This window comes from Ovis aries, chromosome 20 (assembly GCF_016772045.2).
Source record: "Ovis aries strain OAR_USU_Benz2616 breed Rambouillet chromosome 20, ARS-UI_Ramb_v3.0, whole genome shotgun sequence".
Lineage (NCBI taxonomy): Eukaryota > Metazoa > Chordata > Mammalia > Artiodactyla > Bovidae > Ovis > Ovis aries.
In genome coordinates, this window is record NC_056073.1 from 38,989,105 (window position 1) to 39,016,005 (window position 26,901).

A 26,901-nucleotide genomic window follows, 5' to 3' on the forward strand; every position below is an offset into this window, starting at 1 on the left:
CATCCATTGTTTGTCTTTAATAACACTGCCACTAGTTTCAGATCAGTTTTCCAAATTTGTTTGTATGCAAGTCCCTGTGGCTTAAATAATAATAGTAACAGCAAACATTCATTGAGGGTTTACTATGTACTAGGCACTATTCCCACCTTTTGATATTTATCTTGCTTAATCCTCACAGCAGCGGATGCCATGGGTTCTGCTGTTATTAAGTGCTGGATGAAAGGAAAACAGAAGTGGAGTGGCTGGCGACAGGGAGCAAGCGGCAAAGCCAGGATTCAACCCACGCTTCCATCAGCATCTCCTGGTGCTCTGTCTGGTGACGTGGCGTGGAGGGACAAGCCTCCGAAGGGAGGAGAGAGGAGGAGGGCTGTGGCGAGAATCCCAGGTCTGGACTGAGCAACATTAGCAAGGAGCCGCTGCGGCAGGCAGGCCGAGGTGGGTTACACGAGGTCCCGACACTCCGGCACTTAAAAAGGAGCAGGGCCTGCCACCCCGGGCTCAGTTATCTAAAAATGGTTTTCCAGAATCCTTTCAGAAAAACTTCCATTCACAAGAGCCTTTCTGATGTGATCAGGAACTAGTTCTAGCCTATTCTGGACAGAGCCTGACTTTTGTAGATTTCCAGGAGAAAGTAGATGGGGAAGAAAATTCAAATTATTTTCATTTTGTAGAATGGGAGTTGGGGGAGGGAAGCAGCTATTTAATGTTTAAATCATATGACAACCACAAATACAGTTTAAGACAAAAGAAGCTAATTGTCACCACTGCCTTTACTAGTATGAGATAAGTGGTATTTGATCGTGGACATTGTCATTTCTCATTGGCTATGGGAAGGCGCACTGGTTTTAAGATGTTTCGGATAGTTGAATATAGGCCTATGTTTACCAGTTCATTTCCAAAGTACAGTATCACTGCTGTCATTGCATTTGTTTATCATTGTTTGAACACACATTTTATCATAGCAAACATTTAGCTTTGTGTTTCTAAGGCACCAACTTGTGGGAAGAAAGAAAAAGAAAGAAAAGAAAAAAGAAAGAAATAAAGAAGAAATAAAGAAAAAAATATACCTTGAGGGTAGCTAAGGACTACTACTACTACTACTATTTTAAAAATTATAATATTCAGCTTTAGAATTGTGTTGCTGGGGGGAGGCAACTAATTACATGGTTACTCTTTATTTTTTAAAAGTCAAGCTTCCTGGTCATGTACATTTGAAGAGTCTTAAAAGAAGATGTAATGGAGTAAGAGTTCTTGCTTTTTTATTCTAGACCAAGAGATAAAAGTAGAAAAGGATGCTACCAGTACACAACCACACAGAGATTTTTGTATTAAGCCTTGAACTTACTGCCCTAGCACAGGTGTCTTTCTGTAATATTGAGCCTACTTCCTGAATTAAAAAACAAACAGGAAGTCAGTCTGTAATGTATAGCGGTTTGTCTCAGGGTTTCTCCTAACCTGGAGGAAAGGCAGTCTATTCTCATGCCCAGACAGCTGGGGGTGGACAGCATCCTGCTGGCAGGGGAACCTGGAATGTGGAAGATACCACGAAAATGTCAGGAGGCAAGTTCTGCCCTTTAATACAGTATGAACTGGAGCTAACAGGAGTGGAGCTAAAATCTTCCAATCAACCTGCTTATCCTTTGTTTCCAATCCCCTGAGCTGAGGGGAAATATAATTGTAGGCTTCAGTGCCACTTAATAGTCTTTTTTTTTTTTTTTTTTTGCGGACACTGTGAGTTAATTTAAGTTGAAGTAAAACTTAGTCTTCATCTTCCTGATGTTCTCAGGCACACACTCACCTCTGTGTATTTTTTGGAAAGACAAGTTATTCTCCCTTTTGTGAGGGGTGCCTGGATCATTGTGTTCAGTTCTAAGACTGGAGCTCAAGAAGATGCTTGGGATGGCTCCGTCTCGAATCTGAGCCCAGCCGGTCACAGCCACCATCTTGGAGCTTATTACTGTGGGTATCTCATCGCCAGGTGGCCTTTCCGAGAAAGGAACTCTCAAATCGTTGTGGAACCATATTTATGAAGAAGACATTGAGGTGCTGATTAATAGAACAATAAATGTTTCACACACAACAAAAGGTAAGTTAGAACTGGAGTCTGGGGAAGAAGATCAACTTGAAGCGGGGGGAAAGTCCAGTCTGGTTTAGAATTAGTAGTACAGACCAACTTGACCCTTTCATGATACCTAAAACACTTGTAACTGTTTACATTTTAAACCCAGAGAACATTGGTGTTTATAACAACTTTGCATACCTGAAGCAAATCATATAGGGATGTCCTTAGGTTTGTTATTGTTTGTCTTTTCTTAATCTAGCATGTGTTTGGGGAACTGTCGCAGCAGAGTAGATGTAATTTTCTTTGACTGAAAGTCCTTGGAGAATGAATCTGAGACAAAAGCCCCACCTTCATGTGACTGATTAGTTACATTTGTTGCATCAGCATAATCTTTACCAAGTGTACAGTTAACCACAAGTAATCCAAGCTACTTAGAAACACTGGAGTTAAAGTACTTAGCCACAGCAACACCCAAGAAGAGAGCAGTTCACCGAGAATGGTTTAAGATCTAACCTCAGTACCACTTGTATCCAAGGCTGTCTTAATAACAGTATGAGAATCCCAAGTTACCAATATTTTTTCCAGTTCTTCTATATGTAGTGGTATATATTTTGTGAGAAAGCCAGTGCATTAATGTCCAGTGCAAAATGAATTACCCTTAAACTCAGCAGCTTAAAACAATAAAAATGTATTATCTCATGATTTCCGCAGGTCTAGAGTTCAGGCATGGGCATTTGCAGGTGGTTCTGCCTCCACCTGCTCGGGAGGTTGCCATCAACGTGTCAGCCAGAGCCACAGTTATCCGAAGGCTCGACTGCAGCTGGGAGGACCTGCTTTTCTGGTGATTCAGTCACACAGCCTGTGAGCTGGTCTTCCTCACCGCACAGGCCTCTCTGTGCTGTTTGAGTGTCCTTACCACATGGTGCAACAGTGGCTTCCCCACAGTGAGCAGTTCTGGAGAGCAAACACAAGCCACGGAGCCTCAGACGTCATAGATGGTCAATCGTACCATGTTCTATTCATTTTAAATGAGTCAGGAATCCAGGGTAGGGAAATGGGCTGTTTCATGTCTTTTAATCTTTTTTTTTTTTGGCTGCACTGTGTAGCTTATGGGATCTTAGTTCCCTGACCAGAGATAGAACCCGTGTCCCACTGTGGTGAAAGCATGGAGTCCTAACCACTGGACTACCAGAGAATTCCCAGACTCCCCCTTTTGAAAAGAGAGCATCTAAAAATTTGTAGGCATATTTTAAAATGGCCTTAATTTGTTCAGAGGTATATGGCTGAGGTCATGGGGCCAAAGTGAAGCTAACTGGCACCTATAAATGAATGTGGGAATCCAGCTCATTTATAAACAATGAGGTCACATGGAATAAAAAGGGGAAATACTAGAATTATCTGAATATATCCTTTATAGCCAGTAATCATACTGCTCTACCAATGTTTCTGGTAGATAGTTCCTGGCAAATGATCAAGAACTATTAATTATGCTTCTATTTATAGTTATATTTTCAGCTTTGATTCTTTTCAGATTTGCTTCATTAGAGGAACAATGAATAAATTTGATGGCTTTGCTCAAAATAGAAAATGAATCTTGGGAAATTCAAACACATTAGTTATAAAGGCAAGCAATATTCATGATTAGCTTCAGAAATCAAACTGCCAGTAAAAGAAGTTAATGAATCTAGGAATTTTTTTTTTTTTTTTTTGGTGAAGATACTGAAAAAGGTAGGATTATTTTACTATGAAAATGACACACATATCCAAATGTTTGGAAATATGCAAAGGGGTTGGTTCAAGGCTTTTGAAGCTTGTAAAATAAAACTTTAAATCCAAAAGAGGATGACTGGGGAGGAAAAAAAAAAACAACTTTTAAACAAAGGGACTTTAAAAAATCATTTAGAGAAAAAACAGTTTAGAAAAGTAAAAGGTGAACAAAAAGTGGTACAGATATGTAGAAAAGGAATGCTGCGTGGTTTCTTCCTGTTTAAAATTGTGTCCTCAGTTGTGTCTGACTCTGTGATCCCATGAACTGTATGTAGCCCACCAGGCTCCTCTGTCCATGGGATTTTTTTTCAGGCAAGAAAATGAGTGGTCTTCCATTTCCCTCTCCAGTTTAAAATTAGAGTAGGGTAAAGATTCAGTCAGCTCAAACACTGCTTTAGGGCTGTTTCTCCCTCTCTGTGTCCCCAGACCCTGCCTTCCAGTCCCCAGATGGGTCTAAAAGCACCTTTAGCTGTTCTGCCAGCCAGGAGAAGTACCTATAATCTGCCCCCTGCTGCCTCCTGCTGGCCCCAGCTCTGTGCGTGCGTGCGTGCGTCTGTGTGTGCGTGCGTGTGTGTGTGTGTGTGTGTGTCCATGCATGCACGTGCTTGTGTGTGTTGCTCAGTAGTGTCTGATTCTGTGAACTGCCAGGCTTCTCTGCCCATGAAATTCTCCAGGCAAGAATACTGGAGTGGGTAGCCATGCCCTCCTCCAGGGAATCTTCCCGACCCAGGGATCAAACCCAGGTCCCCTGCATTGCAGGAAGATTCTTTACCATCTGGGCCACCATACCCCAGCTGAAGAGTAGCTTTTATTTTAATTTTGGGGCACAGATTTCTGTCTTCATCCACCGCTGTCATCAGCGATGGTCTGTCCTCTGAGAGACTTTCTGCAGGATGGTTGTTCGCAGGAAACCTGGCAAATGCCCTCTACTGGCCTGCTTCCCCCACTGGCCTTGCCCTGGAACATGTGAGGCTCAGCTCTCCCTGCTCCAGGGGCTGGGCTGTCCACCACACAGCCCCTGCCCGGGCACTCCTGTGCCATGCCCACGCATGGCGGGTGAGCCGGGAACGCTCACAGTGACTTAATGCTCCTGCATCACTCGTGGTGTCTTTCAGAAACCACCTGTGCCACAAGAAGGACCAGCGGGGTGCTTTCTGGAGCCCATCGCTTCCCTCCATCCAAGGCAAGGCTGGGAGGGCGCCAACAGGGAGAAGCAGACATCAGCCTCACCAGTCTCAAACTCCCTCTCATGCTGTTGTAACATCTACCGGCTTTCCTAAGGTCTTATCCCGAAGGCTTGGCGGACTGAGTTTCTTCTCACAGACCAAGAGGCATCCCCACAGTGCTCTCAACATTTAGTTGCCTCTGTCTCTTCTCGAGTCCCCTTTCTAATTCCTCCTTTCTCCTTCCCTTCCTGTCTCACAGGAACCGCCTTTATACCACAGAGCCATTCTCTGTACACTCTAACTCATAACAAAATGCTCAGACTTCCTGGGTTTGAATACGTAAAGGAAGGCTCTTGGAATTAAAACAACTCTTTCCTCATTCAGTGAAACTTGGCTCTCAAGGTTACTTACATACCTGGGTGAGGTCTGAAAGCCAAGCTGTGTTCAGGATACTACCCACCACTCTGTGAAGGGAGGCATGGCACTGACAGATAGTGGAGAACTGGAGGGCACCATGATTTGTAGGCGAAATGATACCTCTGTTTAATATTAACAAACATCCCCATTGCATCATTACTGAGCATAAAGGAGCATAAAGGACTTCATACGTAGTGTCTCCTGAAATGTCAGCAACCCTGTGAGGTAGATACTGTCATCACCCCCTACTTTGTAGATGAAAAAACATAGCCTTAGGTTAAGGATTTGTCAAGATCATAAGGGCCAAAAAATGATGGAGCTGTGAGCTTCAGATCCAGCCAGATGGTCACAAGCAAGCTGTCAGTCCCCAAATCCTGTCCGGAAGAACCATATAGTGGTTGCCCTGTTATATTTGACTCCCAGTTTTTTGACTTTCCAGTGGAAAAGGGAAAACTACAGGCAGGGTGGCATTCCTCCTTTCTCCTAGTCTGAGACTTTGCAGTCTGTACCTCCATCATTGGTGATCTCCAGTCTCTAAGGAAATGAAACAGAGCTCTTAACTAAAGGTTGGGACATCCCTGATGATTCTGCAAAGGGATAGATTGGATCATTCATCAAGAAATAAAAAAACCAACAACTTAAAAAACTTGAAATAAGCTTATTCTAGTTTAAAATCACTCAAGGTCAGACAGCAGGTGAATGGTAGCTCCAGACCTGATGTCTGTTTGATGTCAAAGCCCAGCTCTGGACTTCCCTGGTGGCTCAGAATTGCAAGAATCCGCTTGCAATGCAGGAGACTTGGGTTCGATCTCTGGGTTAGGAAGATGCCCTGGAGGAGGGCATAGCTAAGCACTCCAGTATTCTTGTCTGGAGAATTCCATGGGCAGAGGAGCCTGGTGGGCTACAGTCCATGGGGTTGCAAAGAGTCAGACACGACTGAACGACTAATACTTCAAGAGGTGAGTTATATTCTCAGTGGGAGGCAACCGCCACCTCCCGCCAAAAAAAAAAAAAAAGCCCAGATCTTTCTGTGGATTTAGGTTAATCCTGCCTGACCTGACCCCAAGCACATTTTCAGGTCTACACTCACTGGTCATACCCTTGCTCCGGGGACCCTGTGCTGTGTTTAACTATCTGAACCGTGCTTAACTGGATCTCCAAATCTCATGCTCTTTCATGAAGAGAGCAGTGGAATAGCTTCAAAATTCTGAGAGAAAGTCAATCTGTGCTTCAATTTCTGGTTTGTTAATAACTTCAAAAACAAGGGCAAATAATAACATTTTAGGCCAAGACACAGAATTTACCACCTATAGACAATCCCACTGAAAGTCGATTAGAGGAAGTACTTCAAGAAGAAGAAAATTAAACCGGACGGAAGGAATAAAAGCCAAGAAATCGATGAGCAAAGAAACTGGCTGATATATGGTTAAATCTAAAGAAGCATCAACAAGGAATTCCCTGGTCGTCCAGTGGTTAGGACTCCTGCTTCCCCTGTAGGAGGCCCAGGTGTGATCCCTGGTCAGGAAACAAGGATCCCACAAGCTACGTGGTATGGCTAGAAAACAACACAAAGGAAAAAGCATCAACAGAACAAAACTTGTGTGGAAGTGTGAAAATGATGTGGGAAAAAGATACCGTCAACAGTTGAGAGGAGTGATTAGAGTGAAAGCATTCTATAATGCTTCTATGTCCTGGAAGAGGAAAGACTGATCAATTTCATATGATCTGTGTTAAAATGGAAGGCAGGAAATGTTACAGTTTTCCAACCAACAGATGGGAGGACAGGCAGAGACAACAAAGCCATTAGTCCATTAATAAGCAAGAAAGGAAGGGAAAGGCAACATAGAAAAAAACAGGGTAGATAATTAACAAAACAAGATGGTAAGAGTAAATCTAAATAAATCCATAATCACAACATTTGTTCTTTTAGTCGTCCAGTCATGTCTGACTCTTTGCAACCCTATGGACTGCACAAGCGTTAAACTTACCAGTTCTGTTAATCCTTTGTTGCACTGATGAGAAATAAGAGATGAATTTTTTTTTTAAATTAGTCAATGAAAACAAAGAACATATCCCAAAAAGTGTAAAACTCACTGGAATTTGAGTCAGGAGATATCCATCCTGTTACTAAGTCACAAAGTTGTGATCTCAAGTATATAGCCTAACCAGTATGAATCTCAGTTTCCTATAATTAAACACAATTAAAAAACATATGAATAAATAACAGAATGGGGAAAATGCTTCAAAATCTGACAAGCCATCACAGCGAAGTTTATATTTAAAGTGTAAATACATAAAACAATGCAAATATTGAAAGAGTACACTTGTTGGCAAGACTTGCTGGTGAAGTCTCCCTGGGGTTAGGTCCATCCAGGCCAAGTCCCCAGAGCAGGTGCAGAGCTCATCAAGGAGCAGCAAGTGGCCTTCTTCCTCCCAACTCCCACTAGAGACAGCAGCTGTCCCCAGCCAGGGCCACTCTCCACCCCTCAGGAAGCACAGATCTTCATTTCTGTAAACAATAAAGCCCCAGTACAACGGACACTTACGAAGTTGAAGAAAGTCCATTTGTGAGACTGGCTTAAGCAAACCTGATGGTTGGTTTCAACCTGTGAGGTCTGATTTCTTTGGTTCCTAATTCCATGTCTGTGTTGACCTTTTAGGAAAGAATTGGATACTCTGTGCAGGAAGGCTAGCTTCCATTATCTATAGCATCTAGCAGCGTGCTCCGTAGACAGTCAGTATCTGTTATAATATTTCCGGATCAATCAGCTTTGAACAGATACTGCTGCTTAATTGACTTTTTTTCTTCTAATTTTATCAAGATGTGATTGATACGTGGCACTGTGTAAATTTAAAGTGTACACCATGATTTGAATAAATTCATGAAAGGATTATCACAAAGTCTAGTGAACATCCATCATTTCATATAGATGCAAAAGTTAAGAAACAGAAAAAAAGTGTGTGTGTGTGTGTGTTTCTGATGACAGCTCTTAGGATTTATCCTCTTAACAACTGTCTTATATAACCTATGTGGTAAATCACTTCAGTTGTGTCCGACTCTCTGCGACCTCATGGACTGCAGCCCACCAGGCTCCTCAGTCCACGGGATTTTCCAGGCAAGAATTACCAGAGTGGGTTGCTGTGCCCTCCTCCAGGGGATCTTCCTGACCCAAGGATGCTCGAGCATCTCTTACGTCTAACTTGAAATGGCAGGGCGTGGTTCTTCACCACTAGTGCCACCTCAGTGTATTCTATATATATCATGTTGTACATTATATCCCTGGGCCTTATGTATCTTGTAACTGGAAGTTTGGGGTATCTTCTGACCACCTGCATCCAATTCCCCCTCTCTCCATACTCCTATCCCCACCTCTAGTAACCACAAATCTGATCCCTTTGAGTTTGTATATGTATTTGTTTTTGAAGTATAATTGGCCTACAACACTACATTATTTCCTGTTACACAACACAGTGATTTTTTTCTAGATATTTCAAAATGTTCACCACCATAACTCTGGTTACAATATGTCACCATACAAAGATGTTGTTGTTCAGCCACTAAGTCGTGTCTGACTCTTCACAACCCCGTAGATTGTAGCATGCCAGGCTCCCCTGTCCTCCACTGTCTCCAGGAGTTTTCTCAAATTCATCTGCATTGAGTTGGTGATGCTATCTAACCATCTCATCTTCTGGGGAATGACCGTATTCCACATACTGTATATTTCATACCAAGGACTCACTTATTTTGCAACTGGAAGTTTGTCCCTCTTAATCTCCTTGTCCTATTCTTTAATTCCCCCCTCCTCCCTCCCCTCCAGGGACCACTGACTGTTCTCTATTATACATAACTCTGTTGCTATTTTGTTAATTCATTTATTTTTTAGATTCCACGGATAATTGAAATCATACAATAGTTGGGTTTTTCTGTCATTTCTTAATCTTTTAAAATTTATTTTAATTAATTAATTGGCTGTGCCAGGGTTTAGATGTGACATGTGGGGTCTTTAGTTGTGCTCTGTGGGATCTAGTTCCCAGATCAGTGTTTGAATCTGGGCCCTCTGCCTTGGGAGCATGGAGTCTGAGCCACTGGACCACCAGGGAAGGCTCTGCTTAGTCAGGGTTAAAGGGAAGGATACATTTCTCAATCATTTAAACCTGGGATGAGATATTCAGTGTAAATTTACTTTCCTAAGAAAAAGGAATCGTGGGTACCTACTTAGATGACATTCACTTCTCTGCTTCTGCTCAGTCTGCCCACCCTCCTCATTTTTCAGAACCTTTGTCCTGTTATTTAATGTGGAGTGATATTCTGATGTCATAGTAACAGTACATGACTTTTTATTGAGTCAAGTCAATAAGCATAGCTGACTTTTACAAATATCAACTACCATCCTAGGGAGTGAGTGCTTCCTAACATTACTTGTGAACGATTTTCAGTTAGTGTGTCTATTATCACTTCCTAGGATGTAATCCTATAAGAGCCCCAACTTAGTTCAATACTCCTAATCTCACTGTAGAAAAAAAATAGGCCAATGATATTGCCAACCTGACATGTCCTACCTGGCCATATTCACTTTTTAGAAAGGTGAACTGGTCTCTCCAAATAAATTGACAATGTTTAACAATAATTTAAACAAATCAATACAAGGAATTTTTTAAGAACCTTCCTTTGTAATTTATATGTGTTGGGAATACATCTTAATTGTATAAGCCTTTCTTCTGGAAGTATCCCCAAGCTGTGAAAAACTGGGATGCTTAGATCTGCTGATTATTCTTCCTAAGAACCAAGCAGCATCTAGGTCTCTGGGAAATAGTTTTGAAACTGGGCTCCAAAGAACTCTGGTACCACAGTCCTTTATGTCTCAGTGCAGAGAAGAATTCAGCAAGAGCAAAGCAGTAGATAAGAAGTGATTTATTAGAATAGGACATTTGTGAGGCTGACAGGTGGGTGGGCGAGAAATGCTGTGTCCCAGGAACTTACCCAGCTACAGTTTTACAATAAAAAAATGTGGGGAGGGGGAGAAGAACTTCCTTCTTTTTCTTGAGTAGACATCATGCTTCCACCATCAGTTCCTCCTCCAGGTTGAGCAGGGGAGTTTTCTTGTCCCTTCAGGGGCAAGCCAGATCCACAAATTATTGCTTTTCATGTGTGCAGGCAGCGTGTCCTGGGCTTCCCTGGTGGCTCAGTGGTAAAGAATCCACCTGCCAATGCAGGAGACGCGGGTTCCATCCCTGTGTCAGGAAGATTCCCTGGAGAAGGAAATGGTAACCCGCTCCAGTGTTCTTGCCTGGGAAATTCCATGGACAGAGGAGTCTGGGAGGCTATAAGATGAGGGGGTTGCAAAAGAGTCAGACACAACTTAGCAACTAAACAACAATACACAACATCCCTAGACAGTACCTCCTGCTGCTGCTAAGTCACTTCAGTCATGTCTGACTCTGTGCGACCCCATAGATGGCAGCCCACCAGGCTCTCCCACCCCTGGGATTCTCCAGGCAAGAATACTGGAGTGGGTTGCCATTTCCTTCTCCAATGCATGAAAGTGAAAAGTGAAAGTGAAGTCTCTCAGTCGTGTTCGACTCTTAGCGACCCAATGACTGCAGCCCACCAGGCTCCTCCATCCATTGGATCTTCCAGGCAAGAGTACTGGGGTGGGGTGCCATTGCCTTCCCCGGACAGTACATCCTAGGGGTTGTTAACTTGCTGAGCTCACTGGGAAGTTGTGGGTCTCCCATCACCAGGGTTTTATTGTTTGGGGGTCTTGGCTTCTCTTGCATCGTTTTGTTGCTAGGCAAGCCTGCTTGGTTTTGTGGTTAAGCAAAACTGCTCTCTTGAGTAATTATTAATTACAGGGGTCTCCCATGTTTTTTCTACCTACAATCCCCTAGTGGGATTAACTATTTAATCATCTACTTTTTGCCTTTATTCTGCCCCTATCAGTTTTGCATTTGAGATGGATGGAAACATGTTGTTGGATGGTCCTGTTTGGTGGGTTAGACTAAGATTCCCTTCTTGAAACATGGGCAGGACACTGAAGGATGAGAAAACTGGGATAAGAGATAAATAAGAGGAGATAAGACTCTTGAACATCCTCTTGCCTTCTAGGTTATCTTCACTTTGAAAGAGGGATACAGAACTCCACACTAGATCTTGGTTTTATGCAAGGAACCTTTAACTGGAAGTTGCCACACCAGGGATAAGAAAGAAAGGGAAAGAAAGCAGATGTGGGAAAAATGGGGGAGTTGTTCCCAGAAGCAGGCCAGTGGACAAGCGTAACTGAGCATGTAAGAAAAATGTCCAGAGTTTTTAAAAATACACCTTCCTAGATTCAACTCTAGAGATGCTATGCATCTGGGTGGGATTCCGACAATCCATGTTTTAAATGTTTTCCATCTGATACTGATGCCATATTTGGGGACTCCCGTGGAAAAGCAAAGTTTGTGTCCAAACAAATCAGGATCTAATTCTTAAGATTTCACTTGGGGGGGGGGGGGAAAGGAGGAATGGGGCCTGAGGATGTTTAAAGTCAGTTGGTTAAAATACTTTCCTCTGTTCTAGCCTTATCCTCTCTCTCCCTTCCAAGCAAAATCTTTTGTATTATTGTTGGCATGGTGGTGGTAATAAGTAAGGGTGAAAAGGAATAACCTTCCAATATCTTCCAAAAACCTAAGATCCTTAAGAGAATCGAATACACAGGAAAAATATTGAGAGCTAGAGGATGGGCCATGCCCAGAAAAAGATGGTCTAGGCAGAGGGTATTCACAGGGTGGAAGGGAAACAAGAGGACATGAATGCCTGGAGTCCTCCAGAGAAAAGATGTGCCCTTGCCTAGGGGAAGACCCCTGGGGAGAAGGCAAAACCTGAGATAGTAGGATTTGATGGCAAAGAGCATCAGGCTTCCCACCCCAAAGCAGATGCCCTGGAGTGCAAGGAGACCCTGGAGAGGGATGGGTGACCCTGAGCATCTCAGCCCAGTAGGAAGGACAGCAAAGGGGACGGAAGGCCAGGAAGGCAAGGTGCCTTGGCAACAATTTGCAGGGCCAGAGGACATCAAGAAACAGGTGCTCCGCCCCTACAGCAGGACATGTACCCTAGGAGCAACTCTAGGAAAAGGCAGTGTGTTGAGACCTGACTTGAGAGTTTATGTTTGTGCTACCTCTAAAAAAATGGGGTTTTGGAACAGAATCTTGTTGAGTTAAAGAAATAGGAATTTACATGTCTCGAATACCTGAGTCATGTCTGACTCATACCTATGTCTGACTCATGTCAAGACATATCTGCTGCACCAGAAGCTAATCACATGAATAACAGCAGCATCCCGTGATAAACCACTGAACATCCTGGATAGGTATTGGGCAGGTATGATGTGTTGTAGAGTTTCCTACAATTCCGGTCCATAGACTGGAATTCTAAGCTGAAGATCACCTGTTGTAATCTTTAGAGTTGTAAGTCACTCCAGCATGCATGCAACTCTTTCTAATTCTAATTCAAGACTTTCAAATAGGGTCAACAAGCAGGGTGGCCAAATTTAGCAAAGAAGTTGTCCCATGCAGTATTTGCACAACTGGGACATTCTTATACTAAAAAAAATTATTGCTGTTCTAAAATGCATATTTATCTAGGCATCTTCTAGGTTGTCTGGGAACCCTACAAAGAAGGGAACTCACAGGTGAGGGGGCCCACTAAGACATCTGACACTGTCCCCCTGACCTGGTAAGCCAAGCTCTCACTTCACTCCAGGAGCCCTGCCAAGGCCCTAGCTGAGAAGCAGCAACTGGACAAACATTGGTGAGAAGAAGCAGGAATGTCAGTGGGCTGAGCGGCTTTCATAAACATCTCAGGCTTCACTCCCTGCACCTGCCCATTGGCAGTGGGAAGTTCTAGAATGCTGCCTGGATTAAAGAAAGGAATGTAGGTTTTGAAATCAGTCAGACCTGAGCCCATCTTGTCAGCTACCAAGTATATGACTTTGACTGAAATACTTTCAGTTCAGTTCAGTCGCTCAGTCGTGTCTGACTCTTTGCGACCCCATGAATCGTAGCACGCCAGGTCTCCCTGTCAATCACCAACTCCCGGAATTCACTCAGACTCACGTCCATCGAGTCCGTGATGCCATCTAGCCATCTAATCCTCTGTTGTCCCCTTCTCCTCCTGCCCCCAATCCCTCCCAGCATCAGAGTCTTTTCCAATGAGTCAACTCTTCGCATGAGGTGGCCAAAGTACTGGAGTTTCAGCTTTAGCATCATTCCTTCCAAAGAAATCCCAGGGTTGATCTCCTTCAGAATGGACTGGTTGAATATCCTTGCAGTCCAAGGGGCTCTCAAGAGTCTTCTCCAACACCACAGTTCAAAAGCATCAATTCTTCGGTGCTCAGCCTTCTTCACAATCCAACTCTCACATCCATACATGACCACTGGAAAAACCATAGCCTTGACTAGACGGACCTTAGTCGGTAAAGTAATGTCTCTGCTTTTGAATATGCTATCTTGGTTGCTCATAACTTTTCTTCCAAGGAGTAAGCATCTTATAATTTCATGGCTGCAGTCACCATCTGCCGTGAAGTACTTTAACCCTCCTCTTTTAGCCGACTCCCTACAGGACCCTTTAAGGATGAAAAAGAATGCACGTAAAGCACACAGTGAGGTGCATGGCCCTGGATTCACCTCAGTGCTATTATTTCACGCACTTAATTACTAACTAAGAGTGTGTTGCCATTTAGTTGCTAAGTGTTGTCTTTGCAACCCTATGGACGGTAGCCCAACAGGCTCTCTGTCCATGGGATTCCCCAGGCAAGAACACTGGAGTGGGCTGCCATTTCCTTCTCCAGGGCAACTTCCTGACCCAGGGACTGAACTCATGTCTCCTGCATTGGCAGGTGGATTCTTTACCACTGAGCCACCAGGGAAGTCTAAGTAAGAGTGTAAGAAACTTTCAATCACATTCCTTGGTCTCTGCCTCCCCTCTGGAATATCCTACTTGGATATTTCAATTGTTCGGTCACACAGTTTGTCCCATTGCAACCTCAGTATCTGTCTACAGTTTACACTTTATAGTATTTTCTTTTACCCTTATCTGTTATACTAAAGAATTATCTACATCTAAATCAAGGAAAAGGGGAATTCCTTGGTGGCCCAATGGTTAGGACTTTGTGCTCCCACTGGAGCGGGGCTAGGTTCCATCCCTGGTATGGGAACTAAGATCCCAGAAGCTGAGCAGCCATAAATACATAAAATGGTTAATTTAAAAAATAAATAAATGAATAGCACTCTTAACACATTCCCTAGTTCAGTGTCCTGATCACAATTCCACGAAGCCCAGGGAGTGAGGACAATGTTGGGTTTGTTGTTCAGTCGCGCAGTCGTGTGCGATTCTTTGTGACTCCACGTACTGCAACACACCAGGCCTCCCCGTCCATCAGCAACTCCCGGAGCTTGCTCAAACTCATGTCCAATTGAGTCGATGAGGCCATCCAATGCTGGTTTAAGTGTAGCTTTTTTCTGACCAAAAATTGTTTAAAATAAAGAATGTAAACATAGTCATTTATGTAATACAAGTTTCCAAAGGGAAACTTGTCTGCATAAGTATTTATTCAAAACACTTAAAAATAAAGTAAAAGTATAGCCATTTCTACTTGTCCCTAAATGGCAGGACCTATATCACCATCATGTTCCTATCTGCAGAACATATGGCTCAGAATATAGTAAATATTTGTCACATGGTATTCTGAAAGTCTGGTTTTAAAGGCTATATATTCTTCTCTTGTGATTCACAGTCCCTATTTTGATATCCCTGAGGGAGAGTACTATCTTCATCTGATTGCATAAAAGTGATTTTTTTTTTTCTGTTTACCTCTGACACAGCAAGTAGTACATGGTCTGAGGTAAGCTGTGTTTAAAAAGAAAGGGAGGGGGCACTCCCTGGCGGTCCAGTGGCTGGGACTCTGCACTTTCCAGTTTGATCCCTGGGGGCCCCCACTTGGATCCCAGGGCAAGGAACTAAGATTCTACAAGCCAAAAAATTTGTGCTTACAGATATAAAGAACAGACTTTTGGACTCTGTGGGAGAAGGCGAGGGTGGGGTGATTTGAGAGAATAGCATTGAAACATGTATATTACCATATATGAAATAGATCACCAGCCCAAGTTCGACACATGAAACAGGGCATTCAAAGCCAGTGCACTGGGACAACCCTGTGGGATGGCTGGGGAGGGAGGTGGGAGGGGGGTTCGGGATGCAAGACACATGTACACCCGTGGCTGATTCATGTCAGTGTATGGCAAAAACCGCCACAATACTGTAAAGTTATTAGCCTCTAATTAAAATTAATTATTTAAAAAGAGAAAAAAAAAGTGTGCTTACTTAGTTGCTCAGTGTGTCTGACTCTGCAACCCCATGGACTGTAGCCCACCGGGCTCCTCTGTCCATGCGGATTCTCCAGGCAAGAATACTGGAGTGGGTTGCCATGCCCTCCTCCAGGGGAACTTCCTAACCCAGGGATGGAACCCAGGTCTCCTGCATTGCAGATGGATTTTTTTTTTTTTTTTTACTGTCTGAGCCACCAGGGACGTAAACAAAAAGAAAGGGGGAGTTTAGAGGTGCTTTAATAATAATAAATTATTTTTACAGATTGTAAAGTATTTTTGAAATACACCGAAAAAAATTCCTTCATATAAAAGTGGTTGAGGGAAATAACGAACTGCAAACGCTCAGTGAATATGCATTCAGCCTTCTAGTAAACATGTAGCCAATCTGCACCTGGTACTCTGGATACGGAACTCAGGACACCATGATGTGGCAATACGGAGGGTCTTTTCTTTCTAATGTATTATTTATCAGTCCTTCATTATTTACGACACTAGTAAGTGATCCTCCGCACGTCTGAAGCACCATTCTTGCAAGGTACCCCTCATCTCTCCTTCATTTATTTTATAGCGTTTGAATTTGGGTCAATGAGGAGTCAATGTAGGTTCAGAAGACTGATCTGAAGAGGGTCAACCCGCCAAAGGTGAGTTCAGGTCAGCTTCGGACCTAGCAGAACTTTTGACGGCGAGTTTTCAGAAATTGCTTGTCGTGACTGTCAGAATTCACAATTTGCTCTCTGCTTTCTCTCCTCAGCCCTCCCTTCTGCTCTCTTACATCACCCCTTAAACATTTCCCCCTTCTTTTTTTCTACATTGCTGGGACAGGTAGGAAGTTGTCGGTGAAAGCTGCTGAAAAAAAAAATCTAAACAAAGGATCTGACTTGGCTTGTTTCGATCTGATGTAGAACTGGCCACTGTAGTTTTCTTTAGCTTGAACTTAGAAAGCTTTTAAGAACTGTTGTACCTTTTTTCCATCTCGGTCTTATAGACTTTTCTAAAAATGCTGTTTCAAAGTTAATGATAGAGCAAAGGAAGGGGAAAAGTCGGTTTGCTTGTAAACTCAAAGCAAACCTTGAGAAAAAGAAGCTATCTGAGGAAGTGTAGCAAAGGTGAGGCCCTGATGATGAGAGAAAGGAGAGGCCTGTGCACAAGGGCCGGCAGGGAAAACAGAAAAATGGCTTTTCCTTCCCAACAGTCTGCTCCTAGTGGCCTTTTGTAGATTTGTGTCCCCTCTACCAGTTTACAGAGTAACTGCCGTTCCGCATGGCACTACCTAGTCAGGAAGAAAAGGGGGTTATACTCTCATATTAGCAGCCACAAAGCTAAGACCACGCATTGATCCCAGCACCTCAGCGGAAAGGCATGAGCCTAAAAGCAGGTGCTTCTAATACTAAGTGCTTAGGAGTTACGTGCTGACTCACAGAAAGGGTAAGATGTGAGGACCACACAAGTGAAAAAGCGCCAAAGTGTCGAGCTGTGGCTTGGATCTCGTCATGGCTGGTAGAAGCTGTGCGTTGGCTTGGTGAGGCCCTTGGTGGAGACTTTGGATGTGCTTTGATGTTCTAATTCTGAATCCAGACCTTCGTAGGCCTTACCTTTCCCAAACCAGAGATGGGTCTGTTTAACCAGCTTTGCTCCATGGCTGCAGAGTTGCCTTCTGTTTGATAATACTGCCGGTTTAGTATTGTATGTAGAATAGTATAACTCCACTCATGTTTGCTTTGGAGAATGTTGGATGAGTTCTTTTTGATTTTTGGTTTTGAAGAATCACATTTGTGCTGACTCGTGGTATCCTCTTTTCCTTATAATGAACCCAAACAAGGTGAGAGAATTTGAAGACAGGCCTCGGGTTATAGGTACTGGATTTAAAATCATCTTGTTAACCATTATGTCTGGTCAGTTGAACCAGCTCTGCTACTTATGGTAATATTATAGACAGTAAGAAGGTACTAAATCCAGAATTTCATTTCAGCTAATAGTCTAGCTTCCTTTGGAAAAAAGCTGCTAATGAAAATTTAAAATGCTTAATTTCATTTCTGCCCACCTTGTGGTAAAGATGAAATGTACCAAATGTTAAATAAGAGGGGGAAAAAAAATCTACATGTGCTTCAAGCTGCTGGTTCATCAACTCTTACTTAAATAGCTGGCTGGAGGCTAATGGTGAGCAGGGATTCCTCAGCCTGCCCTTTGTAGAAACTTCGGTTATACTCCATTATCTTGATGTTTTGATGCATAAGTGTTCTTATGAACAAATGTATTTACGTTTGGCCTATAGGAGGGGAAGTGTGTGTGAGCCCTTTAAAAAACGATTTTTTGTTTCTTATATTTCACAACTTTTTAGGCCTTCTCTGTTGTGAGAGTTAAGAGCTGTAGGTATGTTGTGCAAAGAATACTTTTGATGACTAATGTCAGGGAAGGAATATTTAGTCTAAAAATCTACTATTAGTTTTTTTTTTCCCCCCAAGAAGTAATTTTTGGAGAAACATTGTATTTGAATTTTGTTTTGACTTCAGAGCACCTATGTAAGAAATCAGGCTATTAGTAGGTAATTATAGAATTGCTTTTATGATTTGTTAAGCAGAAAGCTGCCATCATTCCTGTCCTGACAGTTTAGGAAAGTGACGTCTATAAAGATTTTACTCCATGTTGCTTGACCTTTTATACAGCATTTTAGATATTAGATGCTCACCTAGTCCCAAGAATATTCCCTCTTAGAATTTCTACCTTAAAATTAGTTTTGTGAGTGCTTGGAAAAGAGAAAAGCCACAGCAATTCTGAGGAAGTAGTCTGATATTTTTCAGAATTTCTCTTTGCTCACAGCTTCTTGAATTTTAAGATGGTTTACTCTCTGTTCATGTCTTTTGTTTTTCATGAATTAATTCTAAAAGAAAATTTGTACAAATGAAGAAGGATAGTGGGAATTACAAGGTGCCCTTTAAAGTGCTCAAGTATATTTTATATCTAATGTTTAGTCTCAAAGACTGCTAACATTTCAGATGGGCTTTATGACTTCTGCAGCATGGTTAATTCTTAAAATAGTGCCGCTTCTCAGATGTTCTGTGCATACGAATCACCTGGAGACCTTGTTGAAAGGCAGATTCTGATTAAGCAGGCCTGGGATGATCCTTTATTCTAACAAGCTCCCAAGGAACCATGCTGTTAGCCCCTGAGTAGCCAGAGACACCCTTAAGATGGGGAGGTTGTGCCTTTCTGGTGATGGGGGGGGGGGTGACTTGTATAGTAGGGTTGTTAACACAATGATTAGTAGACTATTCTTGGAAAGTGGTCTTAATAAATCTATAAAATTCCAGCATCCTCTACAAATGCTTTTTAAAAATAAAAAAGCTTGGTCTCAATGTGAGCAAACTGAATTTTGCAAACTTTATAGTTTTACATGGACTGCAACTTTAATAACGAATCCAGTTTTCTAATGTAACTAAGGAATTATATTTAAAAAATTAAACTAAGCCATTAGATTTATTGTATTGGATGAATTCAGTAGCAGGTGTTTAGAATTTAGAATGTAGAATTTGGGGGTAAATTATTAGTGTTACGTACCAGCGGTTGAAAGAGCACAATACAGTAAGTTTTAAGGGAATTCATTAAGATGATAAAGTATAATGCAGTACATGGACAGAGGTGGTTGAATGTTTTATACAGGGACATATATACTAAATGCTCAGATTCGAAATGAACACTTAGTCTGTGTGTGCTTAGAGTTGTGTGTAACTCTTTGCAACTCCATGGACTACAGTTGGCCAGGCTCCTCTGTCCATGGGATTATCCAGGCAAGAATACTGGAGTGGGTTGTTATAGGTTCTTAATAAGTGTTAATGTTTAGATTGTGTTCATAAATTGTTTAAACATATCTATAGCCTTGATCCTTCTTTAGCCTTGATCTCAGTTGTTTGTCCTAGTTTACTTTTTGCCTATAGGTCAATAATGTATGTTTAATGTATATATGTTTAATCTTTGTTGATTAGGATGGGACTGGTCTTCCTGAATTTGGTTATTTCATTCAGTAAAACTGGATTTCCATTTAGTATTGATGAATTTAAAATGTGGCTTCAACTTTAATGGAAGATACATAAACATGTATATGCTAAAGACTACTATACATTGACATATTCATTCAGGAAGAATAAAATATCTTAACTGGCATGTTGGAATTAAGTGATATAGATAGTTAATCAAAATTTGATTATATTAGTTAATTTGTTTAGTCTTAAGTATTACTTTACTTTACTCCCCAAAGCCAAAGAACACAGTAAGTTAATGAGACCATAGTAATGTACATCTTTAAATTTCTTCCTGATGCTGTGACCTCTCTGTCCCTAAGATACAGACAGAAACTCCAATACCTTTGTAGAATTCCAACCCCTTTTTTGAGTTTCTCCCTCTGAGATTGAAGTTCATTATAATCATCACAATACATTTGGAAAAAAATCCCCACTAGTTTAACCTTATTTTTCTATCTAATAAAATGCTTGGTAATAATTATCACATAGAAATATCTGTAGAATATCATAGAGATCTAAAATTACTCTCAATAAAATAAATTGCTTCAATACATGTCATAGCAAATACCACATTTTGTGTAGGTAGGCTAAATATATACCTTTCTAACTTCTTGTAACTGTCATTTCTAAATACTCCTTTGGCTAGAATTTTCTTGCCATTTGAAGAAGATAGAAATGCTGTTTGTTTGTTTGTTTTAAATCCTCGTTGGGTGTAGACCTAATTGTATTTCATTTATAATTGGTGGACATTCTTTATCTTAAAGAAAGGTCAGCAATCTATTTGCTAATTTATAATTGGCAGACAGATACCATATTCTATGAGGAAAAATAAAGATGTTTCTTGGGGGAGAGGGATAGTAATAGGTTGTCATAGTAGTAATAGGTAGTCATAAATTAAGATTTCTTACAATACACCATCTGTTTTGGGTGAAAAAAACTGGATCCAGATTTAAGTACTTTGGCCACCTCATGTGAAGAGTTGACTCATTGGGAAAGACTCTGATGCTGGGAGGGATTGGGGGCAGGAGGAGAAGGGGACAACCGAGGATGAGATGGCTGGATGGCATCACGGACTTGATGGACGTGAGTCTGAGTGAACTCTGGGAGATGGTGATGGACAGGGAGGCCTGGCATGCTGCGATTCATGGGGTCTCAAAAAGTTGGACACGACTGGGCAACTAAACTGAACTGAACTGAAAGTCGTTCTAATTTTTGTTTTCAACTGAGAAGGAATTCCTATCCTTCTGTATTTTGTTTCAGTTTCTGCCACTTGATCTGAATATGAATAACAGTTTTTTTTTTCCCTCTTTATCCTTCATAGAAACAAACACATTGAATTCTACTGATATTCCTAACATGGCTTCTCTCTGTGATTTGGAGGTCTATTGTACAATGCCCTTCACAGTCAAATGCCCAGTTGATGTACTCTTCACTCCCTTCCTTCAATATATCCTCATATCCCCATGCCTTGATGGGAATCCTGTAATTTCCAGACGATCCTAAGCCAGCTATTTGAGTCTTGTCTTTCCAATGGCTATCATATCATACACTTGGGAAATATCTATTCTCATTATGCAATAAGATAGTATTAGGAGAAGACTCTTGAGAGTCCCTTGGACTGCAAGGAGATCCAACCAGTCCATTCTAAAGGAGATCAGCCCTGGGTGTTCTTTGGAAGGAATGATGCTAAAGCTGAAACTCCAGTACTCTGGCCACCTCATGAGAAGAGCTGACTCATTGGAAAAGACTCTGATGCTGGGAGGGATTGGGGGCAGGAGGAAAAGGGGACGACAGAGGATGAGATGGCTGGATGGCATCACCGTCTCGATGGACGTGGGTTTGGGTGAACTCTGGGAGATGGTGATGGACAGGGAGGCCTGGCACGATTCATGGGGTCACAAGGAGTCGGACATGACTGAGCGACTGAACTGAACTGAGGAGCTAAACATTTTAGTCAATGTGAAGGCCATCAGAGACAGAAATTTCTAAAGTGGGGAATTCTCCACTGAACTGGAAAAAAAAATCTTAAGAAAAAAACAACCCCAAACTTAAGTAACAGGTAGCTTCCTAAATTTGCTACGAAAACGACAGAGTGCTGGCAAAGGTAAGCACTGGATAATAATTCCTGCATAACTTTTTCATAGGGATCTGTTCATAATGTTCATGAATGCTTTATCATGTGTAAATGAATGAATTTGAGAAATATTAATGTGTTATGATATACTGAAAAAGAATGTATGCAAGCTAGGGAAGGTTATAGAAAGTAGTTTAGCTGTATTCATCATTGTATTTATTACAATAAGATGGAAACAGTTGGCATTGGTCATAATTGGATTTTGGGCAAATGAGCCACAGTATATGTAGAGTTGCTAGTATGTGTCAACACTGTTCTGTGTGTTCAGATTTTAGCAGTGAGGGAAAAAACCCTGAAGTCTAACACCTAGTAGGGGAGAAATTAGTTTCTAATAAAATACACCCAGTGAAACAACCACGGAGAAGGCAATGGCACTCCGCTCCAGTACTCTTGCCTGGAAACTCCATGGACGGAGAAGCCTGGTAGGCTGCAGTCCATGGGGTCACTAAGAGTCAGACACAACTGAGCGACTTCACTTTGACTTTCCACTTTCCTGCATTGGAGAAGGAAATGGCAACCCACTCCAGTGTTCTTGCCTGGAGAATCCCAGGGATGGGGGAGCTTGGTGGTCTGCCGTCTATGGGGTCGCACAGAGTCGGACATGACTGAAGCAACTTAGCAGCAGCAGCAGCAGTGAAACAACCCAAAACATAAGATCACTTCGCAGAGACAGCCATTTCAGTTTTGTCTAGCCCAAAAGACTGATGAAAATAGAGGTTATGAATAAAGTATGATTAAAGAAGATAGCTACTTTAAAACAGAAAATCTACAAGTGATAGCTTCCAATTCTGTGACCTACAGAATATCATAGGTTTTATAGGGATTAAGTTTTATCATTTCTAGAAATTGCTTAATTGAAAGTTTGAAATAATAATTATTCCCTTCCCCCTAAACTTAACTCCTAATATAGCTAGAAGGAATTCAGGAATCGCTATTATTATTCCATGACATTTGATATTTTCCCCAATTTACATAGCGTGTCTCTTAGAGAAATGTTCAATAATTATTTGTATGTTTGAAGGTGGGCAGTTTTTTGTTTCATAATCAGAATATTTGTTATAACTCATTCCACTTCTAGTAATTCCTAACTGAACAATAAGTTCTCTACCAAAAATATGTGAAGAATTCTAGATTTGTTGATTTGTGACTCCAAACTGAATTTCAGCACAGAAACAATGTTAGTTTAGAATCTCAAATTACGTGTAAGAAATTATTTCATCCCATAGTTGAGGCTGATACTATTTCTGGGTAAAATCAGGCAGTGAGAAATTTAGATTTCTAAATTTAGATTTCTAAAAAAAAATACAGATTTCTTTTTGTTTCTTATTTCTTCTCAAGCTTGGAAAAGTTGCTAGTAACTCAGTTACCTGAATCTGGGACTAATGCATTATTGTTCCTCACATTTGCTTAACTTCAAAAACTTATCATAAAATGAGATAAACAATTAAGATCAAGGCTAAAGAGGAATGTGAATTTATCTCCCTAAATCCTGCTAATCTTATATCCTGAAGTTTTATCTGAATTTATCCCCATTCTTTGCATGTCCTTTTCTTTCAGAGCTGGGATAGGAATGCTGTGTGCACATGTGTGTGTGTTTGCTCAGTCATGTCTGACTCTTTGGGATCCAGTGAGCTGTGGCCTGCTAGGTTCCTCTGCCCATGGAATTTTCCAGGCAAGAATACTGGAGCGACTGGCAACTGGAGTTGCCATTTCCTACTCCAGGGGATCTTCCCAACTCAGGGATCAACCCCATGTCACTCATGTCTCCTGCATTAGCAGGTGGATTCTTTACCACTTCACCATTTGGGAAAACCCAGGAATGCTGTCCCATATACCAAATAACAAGCCCCTAACAAAGGAATGATTGTTGAGTCCCAGCCAATCTCCTGTGCTAGAAATCTTGACTTTGGAGGGTGAAAAGGGTAAATGGGATGTGGCTACATGCAATCTCTTATATTTGTGTAGTGCAATTAAAGATTCAGGTACGTATCTGTCATTGGAAGGACTGATGTTGAAGCTGAAACTCCAATACTTTGGCTACCTGATGCGAAGAACTGATTCATTTGAAAAGACCCTGATGCTGGGAAAGATTGAAGGCAGGAGGAGAAGGGGATGACAGAGGATGAGATGGTTGGATGGCATCACCAACTCAATGGACAAGAATTTGAGTAAACTCTGGGAGTTGGTGATGGACAGGGAGGCCTGGCATGCTGCAGTCCATGGGGTCGCAAAGAGTCGGACACAACTGAGCAACTGAACTGAACACATCTTTCCTAGAAGTTAGCTTATTATGAATTACTTTACTCTGCTTGTCACATTCCTAGCTAAGAATCTTGAAGACAAATAATTGTATTGAAGAAAGATGAAGTGCTTTAGGAGGAAGAGATTTAGGGGGAAGAGAGTGCCTTAGGGGGAAGACACTGAAGCACGAAAAGGAGGTAGATTAGTTTTGTCCATCATATTTGGGAAATTTTTATAGTCTTGGTGGTTTTAGTCAGAGATGCCATTTGTTCTGTAAACCTATGCTTGATATGGCATGGTTCCTTAGGTGTTGGAAGGTACGACAAATTTCAAGGTACTGTAGGTTCGGCTTCACATTTTGACATGTGATTTACATAGTGATTGGAGTCATGCAGTTTGGTGGTAGTTTGGTTTAACAGTCTTACAGTTAATTATTTGTATCTGATGACTGGATGCTATTAGATGCTTTTAAGCAGTTTTTATGAACTATATATATAAATCCTTTCATCAGAACCACCAACATGTTGAGGTTAATACTCATTCTATTTGTAGATGAGGAAACTGCAACTTAGGAGACGGATAACTTTCCCAAGACTACGTATCTACCGAGTGATGGATTTAAAATTAAGTGTGTGTCTGTCTGCATAGTCATGTCTGGCTCTTGGAGACCCCTTGGACTGTAGCCCTCCCAGTTCCTGTGAAACTCTTCAGGCAAGAATACTGAAGTGGGTAGCCATTTCCTTCTCCAGGGGATCTTCCCCACCATGGATTCAGCCCTGGTCATCTGCATTGCAGGCAGGTCCTTTACTGTGTGGGCCACCAGGGAAGCCCAATGGACCATTAAGCCTGTTTTCACAGTAGTAGATTTTCTTGCTAATCATTTGGTTACTTTGTTTGAACTCTTACAGAAGAGTTGAGTTATAGTCTTGGCTTTGTCTGCCCAGCTAAGGGTCCTCCAATATGCCACCTGAATTCTCTGGACCCCTGTCTTGTCCGTTGAATGAGGTGCTCATCTTGAGCACCAAGATCTTTTTAACGGTCAACTCTTAAAATATCTATACTTTGTGGATTCAGTGTTTGAGCCTAGCTCGCTTACTCACTTTCCTAAATACGTCTTCTATTTGGGGCAAATATATGTACAGTTTTATTACTGCTAATATATCCTTTACCTCTCATGTGAGCTGACTGCTGTAGGTAGTCACTGTACTCATTTACTGCATTTCCCATATACTAGGAAATATACTAAGTGCTCCACTCGTATGATCACAACAGCTCTATAAGGTGGATATTAAAGTTCCCATTTTATAGGGAGAAGGAAGGTTTTGACTTATCCAAGGTCAAACTAGAGTGGTGGAACCAGAATTCGCCTTCTTTGACAACAGCTCTTATGTAACAACGGAACATTAATGACACTGTATGTTTTTCTAATTCTGCTTTAGGCTTAAAGATCATGAACATTGCTTTTTTCAACCGGTTTTTTTCTTTTTATAAGATAATGTTCGCTCCTGTCTAATTTAACTATCTGCTCACTTTACCTCTTTACCTTACTATCCGTCCTCTTTACCAACCACGAGGAAGGAGAGTAAGAAGGAGGTTACTGCTTCTGTGTTAAATGCGTCTTTCAAAGTCTACGTTTATAGCCGAGCACAGGAAAAGGAACGGAACCCCCCTGGCTTTGTGCCTCTGCGGCAAACCGTGCCTCTCTCCTTCCGCGTCCTTTCCGAGAATTAGCCTTCCTCCCGTTAACTACATTTCCCAGCGGCCCGCGCGGCCGAGAGCGCGGGCTCGACCAGCCCTTCCTTCCTTCCTCACCTATCAGCCGGTCGCAGCGTGATGACGCAGGCTCGCCGGGCGCTGACGAGTGACGGTGTTCTGGCTCGAGACCGCAGCGGCGGCCTTAGCAGCGGCAATAGACGCAACAGCGGCGACTGCAGGGACGACGGCGGCGACGACGACGACGGCGGCGGCGGGGCGGGCGCTGTGCGCAAAGGGGAGGGGTAGGCGGGCGGCGCCGGCGGCTTCAACTGCGGCAGCTACACGGCTGGGGCGTGCGGAAGAAGAATCTCCATCAGCCGGCGGCCGAGTTAGGCCCGAGCAGCGCCGGGGGCCGCTCGCGTTGTCCTCTGCGGGGGAAATCTCCATAGAGACGGTGACACACACAGAGGCGGGGGTCCGCGGGAGCCTGCGGGACCGGAGAGCCAGCTCCTCGGCCTCTGTGGCCTCCCCGCCCCGCTCCCCCCACCTCGCTGCCGCCAGCGCGCATTCTCTTCTCCGCTTCTGCTCGCCGCTCCGCGGTTCCCGGTGGGCCTGGGCCCCCGCTGTGAGGGCAGCGCGGGCGGACTCTTGGGGGCTGGGGCCGGGTGAGGCGAGGCGGGGGGCGGGGGTCCTCTGAGGCCGCCTCTGCCTCTCCCGCCCCGGAGGGGGAAGCCGCGGAGGCTCCGCCATGGCCTCGGGAGCCGGAGGCAGAGGAGGGGGCGGTGGCGGCGGCAAGATCCGGACGCGGCGTTGCCACCAGGGCCCGATGAAGCCTTACCAGCAGGGGCGACCGCAGCACCAGGTAAGGGAGCCCCGGCGCTCTGTGTGAGGGGGTCCCTTCGCGGGCCCTCGGGGCGGCGGGGGGGCGGGGGGGGCGGCCCTGGCGCCCCACGTGGAGCGTCGGGGAGGCCCCGGGCGAGGCGGCGGGAGCCGAGGCCGCCGGGGCGGCGACGGGAAGTGGGCTTGAGGCCGGCCAGC

At 42.9% G+C, this 26,901-nt stretch overlaps 2 protein-coding genes across 7 annotated transcripts in view; one reads left to right on the forward strand and one right to left on the reverse strand.

The window, feature by feature from the left end:
• Positions 1-2,411: 2,411 nt before the first annotated feature.
• LOC121817444 (uncharacterized) lies at positions 2,412-26,888 on the reverse strand. 4 transcript variants are annotated; one of them, XM_060403494.1, is made up of 2 exons: positions 25,981-26,888; positions 2,412-3,016 (listed from the first exon to the last, which is right to left on the reverse strand). In XM_060403494.1, exon 1 carries the CDS (start codon positions 26,611-26,613, stop codon positions 25,984-25,986), a length of 630 nt encoding a protein of 209 aa, XP_060259477.1. In that variant the 5' UTR covers positions 26,614-26,888; the 3' UTR covers positions 2,412-3,016; positions 25,981-25,983. The 4 variants fall into 4 exon arrangements, with proteins under 4 accessions (XP_060259477.1, XP_042093523.1, XP_060259476.1 ...); XM_042237589.2 differs by lacking the exon at positions 2,412-3,016 and adding an exon at positions 10,310-10,519; XM_060403493.1 differs by lacking the exon at positions 2,412-3,016 and adding an exon at positions 10,310-10,662.
• The window catches only part of NUP153 (nucleoporin 153), a 67,378-nt gene continuing 66,504 nt past the window's right edge, over positions 26,028-26,901 (forward strand). For 2 of the 3 annotated variants that reach the window (XM_027958739.3, XM_027958740.3), the window contains exon 1: positions 26,028-26,725. In XM_027958739.3, coding sequence (XP_027814540.1) covers positions 26,612-26,725 — 114 coding nt within the window. In that variant the 5' untranslated portion in view covers positions 26,028-26,611. The remainder of the gene's footprint in view (positions 26,726-26,901) is intronic. The other variant, XM_060403492.1, reaches the window with a different exon arrangement.